At 48.3% G+C, this 20,557-nt stretch overlaps 1 protein-coding gene across 4 annotated transcripts in view; it reads right to left on the bottom strand.

The window, feature by feature from the left end:
* The window catches only part of DIP2A (disco interacting protein 2 homolog A), a 99,954-nt gene that overhangs the window by 46,833 nt on the left and 32,564 nt on the right, over positions 1–20,557 (bottom strand). For all 4 annotated transcript variants that reach the window (XR_013967097.1, XM_080808089.1, XM_080808090.1 and 1 more), the window contains exons 4-8: positions 20,060–20,179; positions 18,028–18,237; positions 14,477–14,605; positions 6,527–6,646; positions 4,656–4,853 (exon numbers count right to left, since the gene is read on the bottom strand). Coding sequence is in view for 3 of the 4 variants with exons in the window: in XM_080808089.1 (XP_080664215.1) it covers positions 4,656–4,853; positions 6,527–6,646; positions 14,477–14,605; positions 18,028–18,237; positions 20,060–20,179 (777 nt within the window). In the remaining variant the exon portion in view is untranslated. The remainder of the gene's footprint in view (positions 1–4,655; positions 4,854–6,526; positions 6,647–14,476; positions 14,606–18,027; positions 18,238–20,059; positions 20,180–20,557) is intronic.

Here is a 20,557-nt window from a genome sequence, read left to right on the forward strand (position 1 = left end):
GGATCGAGCCCCGCATTGGGCTCCCTGCTCAGCGGGGAGCCTGCTTCCCTGTCTCCTTCCGCCTGCCACTCTGCCTACTTGTGCTCTCTCTGTGTCTGTCAAAGAAATAAAATCTTTGAAAAAATCGCACAAGAGAATCAATAGTACTTAACATAAAAGAAAACCCCAAGGATTAAAAAAACAGGAAAAGAGGTCAATCTACTTTTTCATCAGGAAAATGCAAATTAACACCAAAATACGGAGACTACCATAGCCTCAGCAGAGTAGCCACCGGAGGCCGGGTGACAGGGAGCAGGCGTGGCGGACACTGGCCCGGTAAGTGCAAACCGGGAAAGTCTGGCATTATCTGATCAACGCGAAGATACGCGTAATCCCAGACCCAGGACGTCCACTCCAAAGTACATACCCTTCAAAACTGTACGCTCATGAACCAGGTGGCACAGCCCAGAACATTCCTGGCAGCACTGTAAGAGCCAAAACTGGATATGAACATTATAACCAATATAAATGGTAAATTCCAATCTATCCCTCCTCAGACAGAAATGAATGAGCCACAGCTACGTGCAGTGATATGAAAGTACAAAAGCACGATGGTAAAAGACTGCCTCCAAATAGGAGACAGTACTGCTGGCAGGCCAGGCTCCCACCTAAAACAATTTAAAACCTGGGTAAAATGCAGAAATCATCTAGCAAAGACAACTAGAAGAGTTAAGGTTCCAGCGGGAAACCCCTTGGGAAGGCGAGCTGACCATGCACAGTTGGGGGGTCAGCAGGGCCCTGGCCCCCGCAGCAGACAGAGTATCTCCTGGACTCATGTCCACGGAGTGCTGCCACGGCGGCGCAAAGACGACAGCCGAGCTTCTGGGGGGTGCTGGGAGCCACACCAGCACAACCAGCCTCCCCTCGGGAAATCTACCGAGTTCTGGAGCTGCAAGCAGCAGGGGCTGAAAAGCCATGTGGAAAGCCTCTGAGAAACAAAGTGGAGTCCTTACGTAGCACGTGAGACAGAAGCCACGGCTGGGGAACTGCAGAGGAGGACAGCCTGGCGCTCAGAGGTGGGCTGAGCCAGCCCCAACTGCCACCGTGGGACCAGCTGCCATGCCACCTGCCACACAGAGCGAAGGAGGAACGTCTCTCATGGAGGGGCATCATGGAACCTCCATAATTCTTTACACTGTCCAAGATTCGACCCGAAAGGTACCAGGCATTCCAAAGATAAATTCTCTAAACTAAAACCAAGAGAAAGTACAGACAACAGCAACAGGCCCACAGGTGAACCGGCCTGGAGCTGGCCGACGCAAACTTCCCGACAGGGTGAGGATGTATGCGTTCCAGGAAATGATGGAAAAGACAAGGACAATGCGCGGAATGATAAAGAATTGTCCTAGGAAAATTAGGAGAGGAATCAAAACACAGAATATCAAAATTAAGAACTCATCAGGAATTTCATAACGGAATAAAAATTTCAGAAGACAGGATTAGATAATTTGAATAAAGGAAAATTTAAAAATCTCCAAACTGAAGTACAGACAACCCTCGAACAATGCAGGTCCACTTACCTGTGGACTTTCGGGTAAATATGGTAACAGTACTATAAGTGCATCTTCTCTTCCTAAGATTTTCTTAATAACAGTTTCTTTTCTCTAGCTTACTTTATTATATGAATATGATATCTAATAAAAACAACACATAAAATAAGTGTTAATCAAGTGTTTATGTTATCAGTAAGCCTTCTGATCAACAGCTGACTAGTAGTAGGTAGTTTTGGGGAGTCAAAACTCATACTTGGGTTTTCAACTCTGTAGGGGTCAGCACCCCAACCCTCCATTGTTCAAAGGTCAATCAAATATATAGAAAAGAATACAAAATAGAAGAAAGAACATTAAAGCTACACAGGTATACGTGTACTCAAAGCCCCAGAAGGATGAGAGAGACCTGAATCCAGCAGGTGGGCTGGGAGCAGACCATGCTGCTCGCAGCAGGCCGTGAGCTCCTTTCTGAGGAATTACGGACCAAGTGCTAATGGACACAGATGCCAAGATCCTAAACAACCTACGGGCTAAATCCAATTCAGACATTTGTTAAAGAGATATCATGGTTAAGTGGGATTTATTCTAGGAATGAAAGGGCTGCTTAACACTTGAAAATGAACCAAGGTAATTCATCAAATTAAGTGGGGAGGAGAGAGAAAGATATGAGCAAACAGACAAGCAAACAGACGACAGCAAACATCATACTTCACAACCCAAAGCTTTGCAGTGAAGACGGAGAAGGCAGCAAGCAGGCTCGTTCCGCAGCACGGGGCTGCCGGAGGCCCGCTCCCCGGCACGGGACTGCCGGTTCTAGCTCTTCAGCGGGGCAAGTACTGGGGAGGCCAAAATCACACTGTCTTTGTTCTTAGATGATATGATTTTGAACACTGGATATCCCAAAAATATGCGAACAAACTACTAATTAATAAAAAGAAAAGTTATTAGTAAGTTCATTGAATGAGATTATTAGATACAAAATCACCATTTAGGGGCATCTCAGACGCTCAGCTTGTTAAGCCTCTGCCTTCGACTCTGGTAATGATCCCAGGGTCCTGGGATCAAGTCCTGCATTGGGCTCCCTGCTCAGTAGGGAGTCTGCTTCTCCCTCTCTCTCTGCTGCTCCCCTACTTGTGTGTGTGCTCTCTCTCTCACTCTCTCTCTAATAAATGAATGCAATCTTTTTTTTTTTAAATCACCATTTAAATACTCAATTGCACTTCTACATACAAGCAACAAATTAGCAGGGAAAAATTTTAAGTCATTCCCTTACAACAGGAATGAGTCCAATGAAAGAAGCTCGAGAGTTCTGTACTCAGAAGTATGAAACGTTAACGAGAGAAACCAAAGGGAGCCTTGAGATGGGGGCAGCATTGCACAGTCCTGACCAAGGATTGTGTAACTGTAACAGCATCACTTCTCTTCACATTTAACCACAGAATCAGTGCAGGGCCAGTCAATATCCCAGCGGGAACCGCTCCAGAGATTGACAAACTGATTCCAAAGATGCTCAGAAATGCAAAGGAGCGATCACAGAGCCAGACGGCATAAGGGGCGATCGCAGACCCGGACGGCGTAAGGGGCGATCGCAGAGCCAGACGGCGCCTATACCAGACGCCAGGTCTCACAGAGCCGCAGCCGTTCGGGGAGTACGGACAGGCAACAGAGCACGACAGAACGACAAAAGAGCATGTGGGCAGCTGCAGACCCACATGTCTTCTCACCGGATGTGCCCGGGGGGGAAGGACGGCCTCTTCAGTGGCCGGTACTAATCAATCAGACACTCAAAAGGGAAGAAAATGATTGCAGGCTCACACCACACAAACAAAACTGAAGATGCAGAATATGAAAAGCAAATCAAGTTTTTAAAAGAAAAAGTAGGAGAGTATCTTTGTGACCTTAGGTTTGGCAAACAGGACAAAAAAACCACTAAAATAAAGGGGAAAAAATAGATAAATCTAACTAGATTAAGACTTCTCATTTATCTAAAGCCGCAGATAAAAGTGTTAGAGGTCCACAGAGTGCAAGAAGACATTTGCAAAACATCTGACAAAGACACACATCTGAAACACACAAAGAAGAAAACATCAGCAAACAAATAGAGAAATGAGTCTAGGATTTGGGTAGTACATAAAATAGGATATTCAAACAGCCAATAAACACACAAAGAGTATCATCCGGAATCAGAGAAACGCAAACAAATTACCACCATAACCTGACACCACCACACGCCTACAGGACAGGCTAAACTGAAACAGACAGAAAACAGCGAGTGCTGGCACGGATGGGGAACAAGGGTTAGTCTGCACACATGGTCCGGACACTGTGTCACTGTGTGTCCTAAGCCAGACACGGCTCCCGCACACGTACATTTATGACCCGCACAAAGAGACTCCCCAAAGAATGTTCATGACAGCACCATACACAATAGCCCCAGTGGGAACGTCCATCAGCCGTAGAGTACACTAGAAATTCTCGGCACATTCATACAATAAACACATCCATCAGTGAGCACCACACGATACCATGGCCGAGCCTTATGAACAAAGCTGCACAATGGAATGCAGACACACAACACCTTTTGCCTAATTCCCTTTACATAAAACTTGGATCAGGGAAAGCCAGAGGTGTTCACAGGCTCAGAAGAGGTCAACAGTCAGTGGGAGGGTGTGCATGCTGGAAGGGACACAGGGGCCTGGGGACCTGGAAATGCTCGGGGCTAAGAGGAGTATATTCACTCCGTAACAATGCATCAAGCCAGATGCTTATGATTTGTGTTATGTGAAAACATGATACGGTACCAAAAGATGCCAAACACAAAAAAATACATAGTGTATGATTCCATTCATACAGAGCTCAAAGTGAGACAGATCTAAATGCCACTGTTCAGAGACGCATATTTGGGTGTGACCCCCGACACCAGAGCAGTGGCTGGTTGCCTCCTCTGTGGGGAGGAAGGGGCAGCAGTCCAGGAGGGGCACCTGGAGTGAGGCAATGTTCTGTTGTTCTGACAGCTCTGTTGGTTTCTCAGGAATCGTTCTAGCATGTTCATGAAGCTCTAGGTCATGCTACGCGACACCTAACATTTTACGGCTAACCCAGAGCCCGACCGCTTTCGACACTTGCCGTAGGTGAGAGTGTAGACGGCTTTCCCGGCTGTGTCCAAGGCGGTCAGACATGGGGCTTTGGGCTGCGTCGTACCCCACCGCTGCAAGACAGCCAGCAGGGATGGGGGCCAGGGAACCCCCACAGCCAGAGGTTCCCCTTTCAGCACCACCATCTGGCTTCCCTCGGGTTTCGGCTGATTTGGGTCCGGCTGCTGCACTGTAAGCAAAGTTGAAATTAAGAAATCAGCATTTTATAGTACAATACATACACCCTGTTTTTAAGCATCCTCTTAAAAAATACCAACTGTGGGGCGCCTAGGTGGCTCAGTGGGTTAAAGCCTCTGCCTTCGGCTCAGGTCATGATCTCAGGGTCCTGGGATCGAGCCCCGCATCGGGCTCTCTGCTCGGCGGGGAGCCTGCTTCCTCCTCTCATTCTCTGCCTGCCTCTCTGCCAACTTGTGATCTCTGTCTGTCAAATAAATAAATAAATAAAGCTTTAAAAAAAAAAAAATACCAACTGTTGGGGCACCCGGGTGGCTCAGTGGGTTAAAGCCTCTGTCTTCGGCTCAGGCCATGATCCCAGGGTCCTGGGATCTAGCCCCGCATCGGGCTCTCTGCTCAACAGGGAGCCTGCTCCCTCCTCTCTCTCTGCCTACCTCTCTGCCTACTTGTGGTCTCTCTCTGTCAAATAAATAAATAAAGTCTTTAAAAAAAAATACCAACTGTAAGAAGCTTCAAATAACTTGTTTAGATTTCCTTATCATTCTAATAGTCACAGACCAGCGGACCAAAGGACAGATGGAGATTCGTCACGGATAATGTTGGACTCTAACTGCGACCTCACAGGACAATCCCCAGAACGGCTCAGTGCGTGGGCTGATGGCCGATGACGACACCTGAGGGGCAGGCACGAGTCCCACTTATAAAGGATAAAAGTGAGTAGAATCACCGTCTCAGTTTGGGCACTCAAAACAACCATCACCATGTAGAAAGAAAAAAATACAGTAAAATCGATTACGTCTCCAATGCTATGTAACCAGCGTCTGCCCAAGTGCAAGGAAGACTGCCCAAAGACCGTTCCCACCACTGAACTCTGAATTTGAAAGGCATCATCTGATTACAAAGGGGAAAACAATGCCCTAAAAGTTGTGTCTAACCCTCAGTGAGGAGGGGACACCTGGCAGTAGTCACTGGGGCAGTAACGCCGCACAGGAGAGGCATGAGGGGCACGGGGCCAGCCCGCCACGTGCCCTACAGCTCTAATACAATTACGCACTCGGACCTCGTACTAGCCTTTATTTCTGTTCCCTTCCTACAGATTTAGACTTCTTTCTGTTTCTTGGTAATTTTCTTTTTAAAAATAGATCTATATTCTTTTTTCCTAAAGATATATCTCACTCATAAATGAGAGACTGAATTTCTGGAAAAGAGCCAAAACCATGCTAAAAATACACTTTAAAACCACGGGAAGACAAGTATTTTAGATTTAAAGTTTAAATAAAAAAGGAAATAATGGGGGTGCCTGGCCGGCTCAGTTGGTGGAGCGTGTGACTCTCAATCCCAGGGTCATGAGTTCAAACCCACGTTGGGCAAGGAGCTGACTTAAAAAAAAAACTGAAATAATGTAACTAAAACGAACCCTCAGGCGTCTTCAAGTACCAAGCCCTGGACCAGCGACACAGAGGAACGTTAAGTCCCTTCACCATGAGAGACGCGTTTTCCCCCCATTCACGTGACACGACGCACAGTGACCCCAGGGCCGGAAGCAGACGGAGGGCCGCGTGCTTGTGCTGTAACGTCCCAGTGTGACCACACGCGCCACAGCTGCCCGGAACCCTGCAAGGAGAGCCACCCCATGCGTGCCGACACGAGCCGCCCGGGATCGCTCACCTTCCAAGAGCTCCTCAAGGTCGTCCACAAAGAACTCCTTCAGCGGAGGGCGCTTCGGCCTCTTCAGGGTGTTGAGAAGCTGCTGGATTCTGGAGGACACCCTGCTGCTCACAGGGACACCTGCCGCGGGAAGAGGGGCACTGAGGCCGGAGCCTCCGAGACGGCACGCGGGGCGGGCTTCCGCGACCGAGGCCGCCAGCGCGCCGGAGCTCACACACCCAGCCGAGCACGGCCCGCGGCGCAGCCATCCTGGGATTCACTCGCTCGCTGAGCAAACGTTCCCTGGAGGCCTTCTGGGAACTCGAACCTTTGTTAAGCTAGTGATCTTCAAAGGGGCCCAGAGACCCTTTGAGGGGGTGCGCGGGGCCACGTGGGGGCGTCACTGCCCCTCCCTCCCTCCTCTCAGGGCACAGCGTGTCTTCCAGGGGCCGCACAATGCGGGAGGCACGACAGACTGAGAACGCGGTGGGGCTGCTCCCCAGCACCCGGCCCGAGGGAAGCCGGCGACGTGGAAGACAAGCCCGCTCTCTGGGCCACATCTTTGTTTTAGAAATTCTTTCACAGGGCACCTGGGGGGCTCAGTTGGTTGGGCAACTGCCTTCGGCTCAGATCACGATCCCGGAGTCCCGGGATGGAGTCCCGCATTGGGCTCTCAGCTCCACGGGGAGTCTGCTCCTCCCTCTGACCTCTCCCCTCTCATGCTCGCTCTGTCTGTCTCTCTCAAATAAATAAATGAAATCTTAAAAAAAAAAAAAAAAAGAAATTCTTTCATAAATATGTGCAACTTAGGTGAAGATGTGATATGTTTCTTATTGCTATTCTAAAATGGATTAATAAATAGTTTTTAAATCTTTAAAGTAAATATCAAGAGATTTAAGCCACATACACTCAAAGTTCTCGGGTGTCCTGAGTAATTATCCAGAAACAACGTTCTGGCAGATGGAGAGTCGGCAGAAAGGCCGCTCACCGCCTGCCGGGTGAAAACAAGCAGGAACGTGCCCACACGCAGGAGCCAGAGCCGTGGACCGTGGGAAGAGGGCCCGGGCGCCCGTGGGGGACAGGTGGCCAGGGCCCCGAGCCGGAGACACAGCCCAGCGGCCCACGGCAAGCATGGCGGCCGGCGCCCTGACGCCCTTCCGCAGCAACGCCCCCCTCTGGTTTGGAGCCAGTCACACTCCCAAACCATACTGGGTCATCACCAGTCTAGTCTCCGTTGATCTGGAACATTCTTCATCCTTTATGACGTTAACATTTTAAAAGAATACAGTTTTGTTTTGTTTTTTAATAAAGTAGAACACACCTCATTCGGGGTTTGCTTGAAGTTTTGTCATGATTTAATTCAGGTGCTGTGCTCCTGGCTGAAATACCATCGAACAGCACGTCCCGGTCTACAGGACGCCCACCTACCCTCACGGAGACAGATCTTCCTCGCCCAAACGCTGCCTGGGTTCCTCACTACATCGTCACTATGTTTTCTCCAGCAACTAACATGCAATGTGTGAGGGGACACTTCAAGACGCCACAAACACCCCGATCCTCGCAGAGCCTTCTCCCTGCTTTTAACAACCCATTGGGTCATTCTTGTCAGAAGCAGTTTTTACTGCTACGGCTACAAATTATGCCCCAACATGAGCACCCCACTTAAATGTACCCAGAGACACTCAGCACCCTGTTATCTATCTGTCAGTTTATGAATCAGTCACCAGGAATGACTGACTGCTCGATTGTTATAAAGCATCACAGATCTGGGGCGCCGGGGGGCTCAGCTGGTTAAGCATCTGACTCTTGATTTCAGCTCAGGTCGTGATCTCAGGGTTGTGAGATCGAGCCCCAGGCTGAGCCCCATGCTTAGCAGGGAGTCTGCTTCAGATTCTCTCCCTCTGCCCCTCCCCCGTCACTCCCTCTCTCTCAAATAAATAAATCTTTTTTTTAAAGAAGGCATTATGGTTAACTATTTTGATGCACAAATTGTCCCCCATTTAGCCAGTGGGATCCAGTGCAAGTTGACAGGTGACATGACCCATCATTTTTTTAAGCGCGGCCGTGCGTTCTGTCACGTTTCAGTCAGGTCATGCTACCCTGCCTCAGCCCTGGTCCTTCTGAATGGGACAGACGCCGAAGACCGAGATCTCTCCACTACGCGCACTCACCACTGCTGCACTGTCTTTGCTGCTTTCAGAATACAGAGCCAAGAAAGTGTACTATGCGTGTACACACACGTGTGGTCACGGACACACACACACACACGCCTGCACGTCCCTGTACGTGTGCCCACAGTAGGAACAGACGCGTATTTAGATCTTAGGACGCACACGTCCACACCTGTTCTTCCAATCCCGATCTTCCCCACGGGGCTCTTCTGGCCCTTCCTGCTCTCGTCTGGACATCCTTTCTTCCGCAGTAAGAACCCTGGATCCCAGCAACGTCAACACCTTTGCCCAACACCATCACGCATGCAAAATAATCTCCAAGCTGCTCTACCCATACGAACCTACGAGCAAGCGTTCAAGATTTCTTTGCTGTTCACACCCAACCTCGTCCAAGACTGCAGGTGTGGCGTCCAACGCCGGGTTCTTAACTTAGCTTCCTTCCTCTCTCCCCACCCCTCCACGTGGCTGTGGCACTTCATGGGGATGCGACCGGGTTCATTTCTACTTGCTTTCAGGGGTTTTTTTTCACCCTCCTCCCATCCTTCAAGTTTATGCTTTGAATTTTGTATTACATGAACAAACTTCTGAAAGTCAAAACTATGAAGACAAACTCAAAGAAATGTAACTCCCTCCTGAACTCCTCCTACCCACCCACCCAGTTCTGGGGGCGACCAACTTCATCGTCCCTGGTTTGTCCTCCCAGTGCGCCTCCGATACAGACACATGCTTTGTTACGTTCCCTTGTTTCTCACACAAAAGGTGGCATATCATAACCGCTCTTTTACTTTTTACTTTTCCACTTACCAACATCTCCTGGAAAAACACCTTATTCCAAGTCATAAAGAGCTTTCTCCCTATTTTTTTTCCTCCCTATTTTTGACGGCTGCATTGTACTCCACGATGAGAATATACTAGGTTTGTTCAACCAGTTTGTGAGGCGTGGAGAGTTAGGGAGTTTCCGATGTTTTGAAATTATAAGTAGTGTGCAAAGAACTACCTTGCACATGAGCATTCCTGACTTTTGGAAATCTGTGTTCTGAGTACAGTTCCGCATTGGCACTCCTGGACCCAAACAGAAGCACCTATATCTATTTTACCAATTTATCTTCCAAAGAGGTTTACCTCTTTTGCATTCCCGCCAATAGCACATTGCTCTAATTACAAAAAAGCCTGAACACGATGGTCAAGAGCTATTTCTACATCTTCGTATGAACAAGCTGTTCCTACTTTCTGCCCATTTTCCTGTCCTAGGAGTTGGCAAACTTTTCTTAAAGGGCCGGATAGGAAACATTCTGGGCAGTGAGCACGGCATCTGGTTGCAACTACCCTACTCTGCAATTCTGGGGCAAAAGCAGCAAAGAGGACCCTGGAAGGAAGGGCGTGGCTGTGTCCCTAATGAAACGGCACATACAAACGCAGGACGCCAGCCCATATACCATAACTGGCTGACTGGCAATCCGTATGATTTTGGATCTTTTCCTACTTTTAAAAGTCTGTTTAGGGGCACCTAGGGGGCTCAGTTAAGCATCTGCCTTTGGCTCAGGTCATGATCCCAGGGTCCTGAGATGAAGCCCTGCATCGGGCTCCCTGCTCAGCGGGGAGTCTGCTTCTCCCTTGGCCTCTCCCCTACCCCACTCATGCACATGCAGCGCTCTCTCTCTCTCGCTCTCTCTCTCAAATAAAGAATAAAATCTTTTTCAAGAAAGGCTTTTAGGGGCGCCTGGGTGGCTGAGTGGGTTAAAGCCTCTGCCTTCAGCTCAGGTCATGATCCCTGGGTCCTGGGATCGAGCCCCGCATCGGGCTCTCTGCTCAGCAGGGAGCTTGCTTCCTCCTCTCTCTCTCTGCCTGCCTCTCTGCCTACTTGTGATCTCTGTCTGTCAAAAAAAAAAAAAAAATCTAAAAAATAAAGTTTAAAAAAAAAAAAAGAAAGAAAGAAAGGCTTTTAGAAACATCAGAGCTTTACCTATCACACATGCTGTGAATACTTTCTCCTAATTTGTTGATTCTCAGGACTCTAAATGGGGTATTTTGCCATGTAAAGAATTTTTTTAGTTTCACATAGTCAAATTCATGTATCTTTGCTTTTATTGCATGTAGATTTTTAGCTAAATTTAGAAAGTCTTTACTTATAACCGGGTTGAAGAGAATTCACCAATTTTTTAAATTTTACTCTTCATTTCTGATATTTAGATGCCTGATTCTTTTGGAGTTTTGCCTTTTCAGTGGAATAGGAAAGGATCTGAGTTTAACTTTTCCCAGCAAGCTTTCCAATGGTCACTATAACACTTATTTTAAAAACCCATCTTTGCCCCACTGAGGTAGTTATAATATCATGTGAAGGCATACAGTGATGAGGTAAAGATGCATACTGTAAATTCTACAGCAACCACTAAAAAAAAAAAGTAGATAAAAATTAAAATATAAATCAAAAGACAACAGGAAAAGGAGTACAATTAACAGAAGAGTCAAACAGAGAAAAGAGAGCAGGATCATAGATGTCCACCCGACCAAATCACTAACTGAAATGTACTGCGGGGGGAGTGCCTGGGTGGCTGAGTTGAGCATCCAAGTCTCGGTTTCAATTCGGGTCATGATCTCCGGGTTGTGGGATTGACCCCCACCATCTGGTCACATGCTCAGCGCGGAGTCTGTTTGAGAGTCTTTCTACCTCTGCCCCTCTGCCCACACCACCCCTACTCTCTCAAATAAATAAATTAATTAAAATAAAATCTTTAAACGGACTATAGGGGCGCCTGGGTGCCTCAGTGGGTTAAGAATCCAACTCTTGATCTCATCTCAGGTCTTGATCTCAGGGTCATGAACTCAGGCTCACACGGGGCTCCATGCTGAGTGTGGAGCATACTTAAAAAATAAACAAACAAACAAAAAACCTGGCTATAAATGGTCCAAACACTCCAATGAAGTAAATGATTCTCTGCTTAAAGAAAAATACAAGAATGAATAAAATACTAATTATAAGAAACACATTTTCGTTTCAAAGGCCTCGGTAGGGTAAAAGTAAAAGGATAAAAAGATCTGCCATGGGACGTGATGGCACACAGCTGAGGGCGGCCGCGATAACACCAGACACAGAAGATCTCAGAATAAGAAATATCACAAAGGATAACTTTACAATGATAAAGTGGCCAATTCATCAAGGCCGAACAATTTTAAATATGTATGCACCTAATAACAGAACTTCAAAATACACAAAACAAAAACTGACAGTTCTAAACAAACAGAAAAATCCACAGTTATAGTTAGAAATTCAATATCCCTCTCGGCAAGTTATAGAAAAGGTACAAAGAAAATCAGTAAGGAGAGAGAAGACTCAAACTAAAGTAACTGGATATAACTGGATATAAAGCAACTGGATATAACTTTCACTTACAGAAAAACTACCCAACAGCATTATATACCCCAAAATAGACCATGCACTGGGTCATTAAAAAGTTTCAATATATTTAGAAGAAGTTGAATTACATAATATAGTAAGAGAAATACACCTGAAATATTTGGAAGTCTGCTGAAATTAAACACCACACTTCTAAATAAATCAGGGTCAAAATGGAAAGCATGAGGGAAATTAGAAAATATCTAGAATTGAATATTAAAAAGGAAAAGAATGTATCAAAACACGTGGGATGCTAAAACAGCTGTTAGAAGGATATTTAAAGCTTTAAATACCTTTTTTTTGGTTGGGGGGAGACAGAAAATCTTAAGTGGGGTCCACACCCAGCATGGAACCTGACGTAGAGCTCAATCCCACAACCCTCAGATAGTGATCTGAGCTGAAATCAAGTCATATCCTTAACCAGCTGAGCTACCCAGGTGCCCCTAAATACTTTCATTAGGAAACAAGAAAGATCTAAATTCAGTGATCTAAGATTCCACCTCAAGAAATTAGAAAAGGAGGGGTGCCTGGGTGGCTCAGTGGGTTTAAGCCTCTGCCTTCAGTTCAGGTCGTGATCCCAGGGTCCTGGGATCGAGCCCCGCATCGGGCTCTCTGCTCAGCGGGGAGCCTGCTTCCTCCTCTCTCTCTGCCTGCCTCTCCGCCTACCTGTGATCTCTCTCTGTCAAATAAACAAATAAAATCTTTAAAAAAAAAAAAAAAAGAATGTTGAGCATAACCCTACTCTATGATGCAGCCATTCTCTTCGTAGCCACTGACCCCCAAGACCGCTGTAAGAATGTCGCAGCAGCCTCGTATGTAATAGCCAAGCCCCGGAGGCAACCCAAACGCCGTGAGTGAACGGCACAGCCGTCGGAGAGAATACCACCTACCGGTAAAACAAACAAACTCTTGATGCATCCAAGACCCTGCGTGAATCTCGGTGCTTCTGCAGAGTGGCAGAAGCCAGACCATCTAAGGTAAATGCTGCATGATTCTATCTCTATGAAATTCCAGAAAATGCAAACTAATTCACAGTGTCAGGAAGTAAATCGGGGGTTGCCTGAAGACTGAAGGAAGCCAAAAGGGCAGACGGGAGGTATTACATGCCCGGGACACCTTTAAGAATGCTGGATGGGTTCACTCTCTCTTTTTTTTAAAGGATTTATTTGTTTATTTATTTGAGGGGGTAGAAAGAGAGAGCCTGCAAGCAAGACGGGGGAGGGACAGCGGGAGAGGGAGAGAGAGAATCCCAAATAGCTCTGTCCTGAGCGCAGGCCCCACACAGGACTCGCTCTCACCACCCTGAGATCATGACGTGAGCCAAAATCAAGAGTCGGACACCTAACCAACTGAGCCACCCGGGCGCCGCAACATTTTATTTATTCATTCATTTATTTATTTATTTGGGGGTGCGGCAGTGCTGGGGAGGGGCGGAGGGGGAAGATGGATGTGTTCAATCTTGATCACAGAGTGGTTTTCACAGGGGTACACACGTCTTAAAACTTGTAAAATTGGTACTTTAAATATGTGCCGTTAATTACGAGTCAGTTATACCTTAACTAAGCTCTTATTTTTCTAAATAATAATACATTATATGCTAATTAATTGAATTTAAATTAAAAAAATTTTTAAAAAGCCACCAAAAAAATAGAATAAAATAGATATAATCAAATTTTTAAAGATCTATCTAACCAGTGGAAAGCCCGCTTCATGCTGACTCAGGGTTTTCCTGTTGCATCTGGACAAGGAGCTAAAAGATCTTGACAAAATTTGATCTACTGCTTTGGAATATCAAAATACACGTTAATACCTTCCATCTAAGATCCTCCGGAATACTGTGCCATTCTAATCTGATACACCTGATATTACAAAGAAAACTTGGCGTGATACTGACAAGACACTGAAAACTGTCTCGGAAGGAAACGGTATGAAGGAGGGCACTGAGGATCTCGCTGGCCTCGGGGCCCGCAGGTCAGAAAGCAGGCGTGCTGCCGAGCGCAGTTCTCAGGCTGCGGGCACGGAGAGCGTGGGGGCCCGGCCGTCCCAGGCAGGGCACCCTCACCCGGAGGCCCCAAGGAGCCGGCCATGAAGAGACTGCCCGTGGCCTCTCGTTTTCCTTCTGCTTTGTAGACCCAAAGCCCCTGGCATCCAGTTTACACGTGGAGGCTTTCTCCTCCCTGCTCTCCGTGCTCCCCATGTGACCGATGCCAGAGACGCGCTGACGGCCTCTCCCCACGTGCGGTCTGTGGGCACGCGCCCCGCCCACACCGGCCCCCGCGCACACACACCGAAGAATTACGGCTCGTGGCGGCTCAGGTTTGCTAAAGCCAATGCCCCGAAGCCGTGTTCTAAGCCTGAAGAGAAGGACTGAGGATGTTTCAGAAGGACAGAGAGAGGCATGCTCACCGCCGGCCGTTTCCAGGACGCTCCCGCTGCAGCCCCGAGCGACACCTCGCACCGAAGCCAGCTGCGGACGCTCACGGTGTGAAAGCTCCACGAGGCCGGTGGTGACATCAGGAGGGGCGGAGTGCACATCTGCTTTGGAAAAACAAACCCGCATGAAAGTGGCCCTTGATTCTAAAGAAGTCGAAGTCGCTCCCGAAATCCTGTTCAAGGAGCGCCTCACTGGCTGAGCTCGAAGCGAGGAACGGGATATTCCGATTCGTTCGGTCCTTCTGGCGGAGCAAGACACATGGGGACCCTGTGGACTCGGAGCTCCCAGGCACAGCCTATGGACACCTGTGAGCATGTGGGCTGTCTGGTTCTCAAGGGATATTGGCCGGAACCTCGGACGATGCGGCCTTGACAGGCACGAGTGAACTGCAGTTGGACATCTCAGTGAAGGGTGCCTAGGCGGCTCTGTCCATGAAGCCTCTGCTTTGGGCTGGGGTCGTGATCCCAGGGTGCTGGGTTCAAGACCCGTGCTGGGCCCCCTGCTCAGCGGGAAGCCTGCTTCTCCCTCTCCCTCTGTGCTCATGCTCTCTATCTCTCTCTCAGGTAAATAAAATCTTTTTTAAAAAATGGAATTTCAATGAAGGAGAGACACATTTTGAATCAGCTGTCATTGGACCATTTTCATTGTATTATAAAAACACAGCCAGGCTTCTATAAACTAACCTCCACTCCCCAAAACAGCATGCTGGATGTCACAAAAACACAAGACTTTTCCAGGCTTCAAAGAACAAGCCTACGAAGATAAAAACGATCCCCACTGACAGATCAACACGTCTCACTATTGGGGGACCTCAGGCAAGTACCAGGCACACAAGGTATTAACGTCACAGTCAAAAACAAATGACATTGGATGCCGAAAATATTTGAAGTCACTCCTCCCATTGTCCACACGCACATCCCGGGGTTTAATCTGGACCACACGGCACGGGTATCTGTCCAGCGCCGGCTGACAGAGGCTGCTGAGCGTGAGCGTGAGCGTCGGCACGAGGGCTGGCGGGGCAGACCTGCTGTCCCTTTGGTCCTCTGATGCTTGGTCCTGCCCCCACAGTGGTTACTCCGCTACTTCTGATTTTCAAATTCCGATCGCTTAACTATTAGTTCATCACCCAGTGAAAATGTAAACTAAATTTTTTTTAAATATATAGAAAATATGTAGAAAGATGAAATTATATGGAAGCAAAACCCAAACTTACTATTTACATATCAGAAAGAAACCATTTGGAAAAATCTATCTTAATGACAGAGTTTTCACAACCCTTGAGAAAGCGTGACGACGAAATTCATTTTAAAGTATGCCTATCAGGATGGTCTTTTAGTTTAGAAAGAAATTTCCCCAACCTTCCATGTCTAGCAAAAAGAGTAAGTGATTTTAACAATATTCATGAAAGGCATAAATGGTAATCTTAACTACAAAGTAGTTCTAAAATCACTATACAAAAATAAACAATATTCCAAATAAAAATGAATGGCTATAACTGAAAATACCACTTTCAAATATAGGTATTCACATCTGTGTCCCAATGTGTTATGGATTTCATTTCTTTAATCCAAAACTGAAAATGATGGATTTTTTAAAAATTACCTTTACCTAATAGATTGTACATCAATTTTTTTTTACCTAATATATTCTTCCTCTTTCTAGATCTCTTTTCTTAGTCCAAACTGAAGAATTCTGCCATGCTAAAAACTAAAAGGACGATTTTTGTAACAAGGAGCAGAAAGGTAAGTACTTTCGGACTCAGGAACTCCCATCAACCGGGTCCTGCAAACATTCAGCATATGAAGGAAGATTATTAGAATTTACGAGAACTGATCACACAATGTACAGGAGAGGCCAAGGACAGAAGAGGGTGCAGCTGCACCTGCCAGAGTCAGGGACCGTCCAGGCACAAGGCCAGGGGTCTCGGTCGCTGGCCTCCACAGCCCGCCTCAGGGAGAACACACACCCCACGGCCACGGGACAGTCCAGGGCTGGGGGGTCACACGTTTTGAGCCGTGGTCAGCTGCTCATGCGAGACACGCTTTCACCTCTGACCCACCGGGAAGCAGGGTCTGCAACGGCTCGGCGAGGGCTGACACAGCTCTACTTCCTGCACCATCTCACTGAGAACAGAGCATCAGGAAGCAGAAATAAGGGAACAGAACATTCAGAAACAACCATTTTTCTCCCATTGGAGATATCTGTGTGTTTCCAATAAGCCAAATCACTGTGACAAACAGAAGAAAAAACATATCCGTGCGAAGGCCATGTTTCAAGCTTTCCCGAGACCCTCCTTGAGGACAGCTGGTGGGTGACCACGGCCATCCACAGGACACCCAGGGCCGCTGTCAACAACCTGCGTGGGCTGCTGCCCCAAGGGCTCTGGCCTCGAGACCCAGCCTCTCCTGCTACCCAGGGCCGTCAGCAGCGTCTCTATGTGTGGGGAGCAGCGAGGCCACATCCTTGAGAAGGCACCTGCTCGACAGAAACGTGCAGGTCTCCTGACTCAACAGAGACAAAGTGACGAGCGTCAGTGACGTGTCCACGACAACGCTGAGACTCACCCAGCTGACTCCGCGGGCGACCAAACGACCAAACGACCAAAATTTCACATGAAAGCACTTAGCCCCTAAGCCTGCCTCTGCCTGGGGATGTCTAGGCTCCCAGGACCCCCACCAAAAACCCCCACCGGTGACAGGGGTGCAGCTGGTGCACCAAGTCCGTTTAGCGGAACTAACAGCAAAGAAAACAGTGTCAGCCCTGGGCCAGGGTGATCTCAGGCAAGTGACAAACAGCCTGTCTGTCATTCCCTCCACGTCTAGAAGCCTGGAGGGTTTACGGGGGTCCGCGGCAGTCCTGACGGCACCACCCAAGAAACTGTCGTGAGTCTGGGTGCGGAACGGAGGCCAACTCCGCACACTGGCTCCCGGACAGAGAACTGAGCCACTGCTGTTGTTAGCAAGTGAGATTCGAAATGATGGAAAGTTTGCGATTTTTCCTAAGATTAATGTAATTTAAAGAAGCGGATGATTTAGAAAAGATCTAACATCTTAATGACTTAGCTTTGCCTGACACCTCCTTTCGGGCTGAGGGGCCATCTCGCTTGGGATGCGGAGGAAGAACAGCCAGACCACGATCGCAGCCCCAGCCTCCAGCCCCGCGGACGGCTCCACAACGGTGCGCACATGGCAGAGAGCGGAGGCGGAGACAACACAGAGGCAGCGGGCCCAGGCAGGCCCTCAGGAGCCACCAAGGCCGCGTCTAAGGGACCGTCCACCCTACACCTGCCACCCGTACCAGCCCACACCTCCAGAGCAGGAGGGGCTATGACATCAAGAAACCCACCACCTCTGGGGCCCAGGGGGAGGCCAGCACACCACTTGGTCCGGAGTGGCCAAACCACAGAAGCATCAAGAATGACCTTTGCTACCAAGAAGCCATTTCCAGATGAAAAAGAGAAGGCGGGTCTTGACGGGCACGGAGGCGCCCTGTGCTGGAGGGACCGGGACAGTGGGTCACTGACCTATGTGGGCGTGGGCCGTGGGGCCTGCGAGTGCGGCGGCGGGTCTCCCTCCCGGGTGAGATGAGGTGGAGGATGCGGAGGATGAGGTGGACGAGCCCTGAACGACCCGGTCGAGCCAGGGCTCAGTGTTGGAATGGCTCTGGAGCGGAGTGGAGGTGAGTCGCGTGGGTCGCCGGAAAGAGCCCTCATCTTCCGAGGCAGATGACGTGTCTGTGGTTAAAATAATGACGACAGACATAATGTAGGGGTGAGTCTGGGAGGAGGGCAGAGTCCCCACACCAGCTCCTGCGTCTCCCGGGCCTGCCTACGGCGAGCTGTGTTCACCCGCACCACCGCGCCCCAACACGGCCAAGGGGTCATCTCAAGGCTGCCCGCGGACTAGAAGGGCCTGCGTTTGCCCGATTGGAAGAGCCAAGGAGCACTACCTGGGAACGTGGTTTCAAGAGCCCTGCTTCCCCCACAGGACCGTCTGGGAGCACCACACGTTGGGCGCGAAGGCAACCCCAAGCCCTAAATGGCTTTGGCACATTTCTAGGTGGGGTCGCAATACCGCACGAGACCCCAAGTGTGGAGTGCTCAGCTGAGCGAATGCCCCACACAACCTTCACGCACGGCTCAGCTGGCCTCCTGAGGCAGTGCAGGGTCATGCGGCAGCAGCCCTAACCCACTCCGGGCGTCCCCCCCCCGTCCGCCTGCGTCCTCCTGGGGGAGCTGGCAGGGAGCTCGGAGAAGAATTCCCTCCCCAGGACAACTGCTCCAGTCAGTTAGATTAACTGGTCATTAAGGTTTTATGAGCCATCCGGACTGTGCGTTTTATTATTACTAAAAGGTTTTCTTTTTGAAAAGTAGGTAGTACGTAAAGTTATATTTAGTAGAAACGATAACTTGACAGCCATATTTAGAAGATATTTTTTCAACAAAATAAACTTTTTTTTCTCTTGAAAGGAAGTGTTACCAAAACCACCAAGTTGTCTTATAAGTCTGGTGTGTCTGGTTTTCACTACATTATCAAACCAAAAACTCATGTTGCCAGTTTTCGTGACTTCAAAAACACGACAGGGAGCACAGAGCGCCACACACCACCAACTCTGGGTGTGGTGTAGACACAGAGCTTACAACACCTTTGCTGAAGAGAAGCTCCATGTAAACGTTCTCATTTCTAACGGTAATGACAACAAAACAATAATAAATTTTTAAAATCCTCCAAATAGGGGCACCTGGGTGGCTCAGTGGGTTAAAGCCTCTGCCTCCGGCTCAGGTCATGATCTCGGGGTCCTGGGATCGAGTCCCGCATCGGGCTCTCTGCTCAGCAGGGAGCCTGCTTCCTCCTCCCTCTCTCTCTGCCTGCCTCTCTGCCTCCTTGTGATCTCTGTCAAATAAATAAATAAAATCTTAAAAAAAAAAAAAATCCTCCAAATAGGGGCGCCTGGGTGGCTCAATGGGTTAAAGCCTCTGCCTCCGGCTCAGGTCATGATCCCAGGGTCCTGGGATCGAGCCCCACATTGGGCTCTCTGCTCAGCGGGGAGCCTGCTTCCCCCCTTCTCTCTGCCTGCCTCTCTGCCTACTTGTGATCTTTGTCTGTCAAATAAATAAATAAAATCTTTTAAAAAAAAAAATCCTCCAAATAGCCTTATACTCTCCTGTTTAAGGCCTGGAAACAATGTAGTAAATAGTCATTAATAAGATGAATAATTTTTAAATTCTTAAATCAGAGAACTTTAGTATCCCAGGAAGCATTGATTTTACGTTCCTCTCTTGACTAAAAACCATAAATGGCATCTTAGTGAAAGAATTAAATTCTTTTACTAAAGTCCTGTAGAAAGCAAGCGCTTGCTTGGGTCAGAGCCCCACTGCGTCCACCCCAGATTTTCAGGAAGGAATATGGCACATATACAAACATTCCTAATCTCTAACTTTTCCGAATCTCCTCTACAGGGCCGAGGGGAAAGGAAGGCTCTGACGTCAGGGCTGGGGAGCGCCTGGGGAGCGCCCAGGGAGCCGATCGCGCGACGCAGGTGAGGCTGGTCCGTACCTGGAGGCGTGTAGGTCTCCACGGACGAGTGCGTGAGGGCAGAGCGTCGTCTCGAGGGCATGGGCACCTTCCGCTCCTTGTATCTGGCCAAAGCTGCTTGCACCGCCTCGGTGTGAACATCTACACAGAAACAAGGTTGTCAAGACACTTTCTACCGCTCAGGAAGGAACAAAATTAAGTTTCACACTCTTAACTGTTTGCACTGAATGAGAAAGAGACATAAGTATGGCCTGTCATAAAGGAGGGCACGTGATGGGACGAGCCTGGGTGTTGTACGAAGCTGATGGATCACTGACCTCCACCCCGAGACTAACAGTACCTGCATGTTAACGATTTTAGATTTAAAAATTTTTTAAATTTAAAAAAATAAGCATGGCCTATGACACTGGCCCTAGATTTCTTTAAATGTTCTTTTGTTTTTAGATTTGGCCCATGTAAATATTTTTAGTTACAAATCAAAACTATATTATAAAAACGAAATCCCCCAAATTAAAAATA

The sequence above is a fragment of the Martes martes genome (genome assembly GCF_963455335.1).
Source record: "Martes martes genome assembly, chromosome: 1".
Taxonomy (NCBI): domain Eukaryota; kingdom Metazoa; phylum Chordata; class Mammalia; order Carnivora; family Mustelidae; genus Martes; species Martes martes.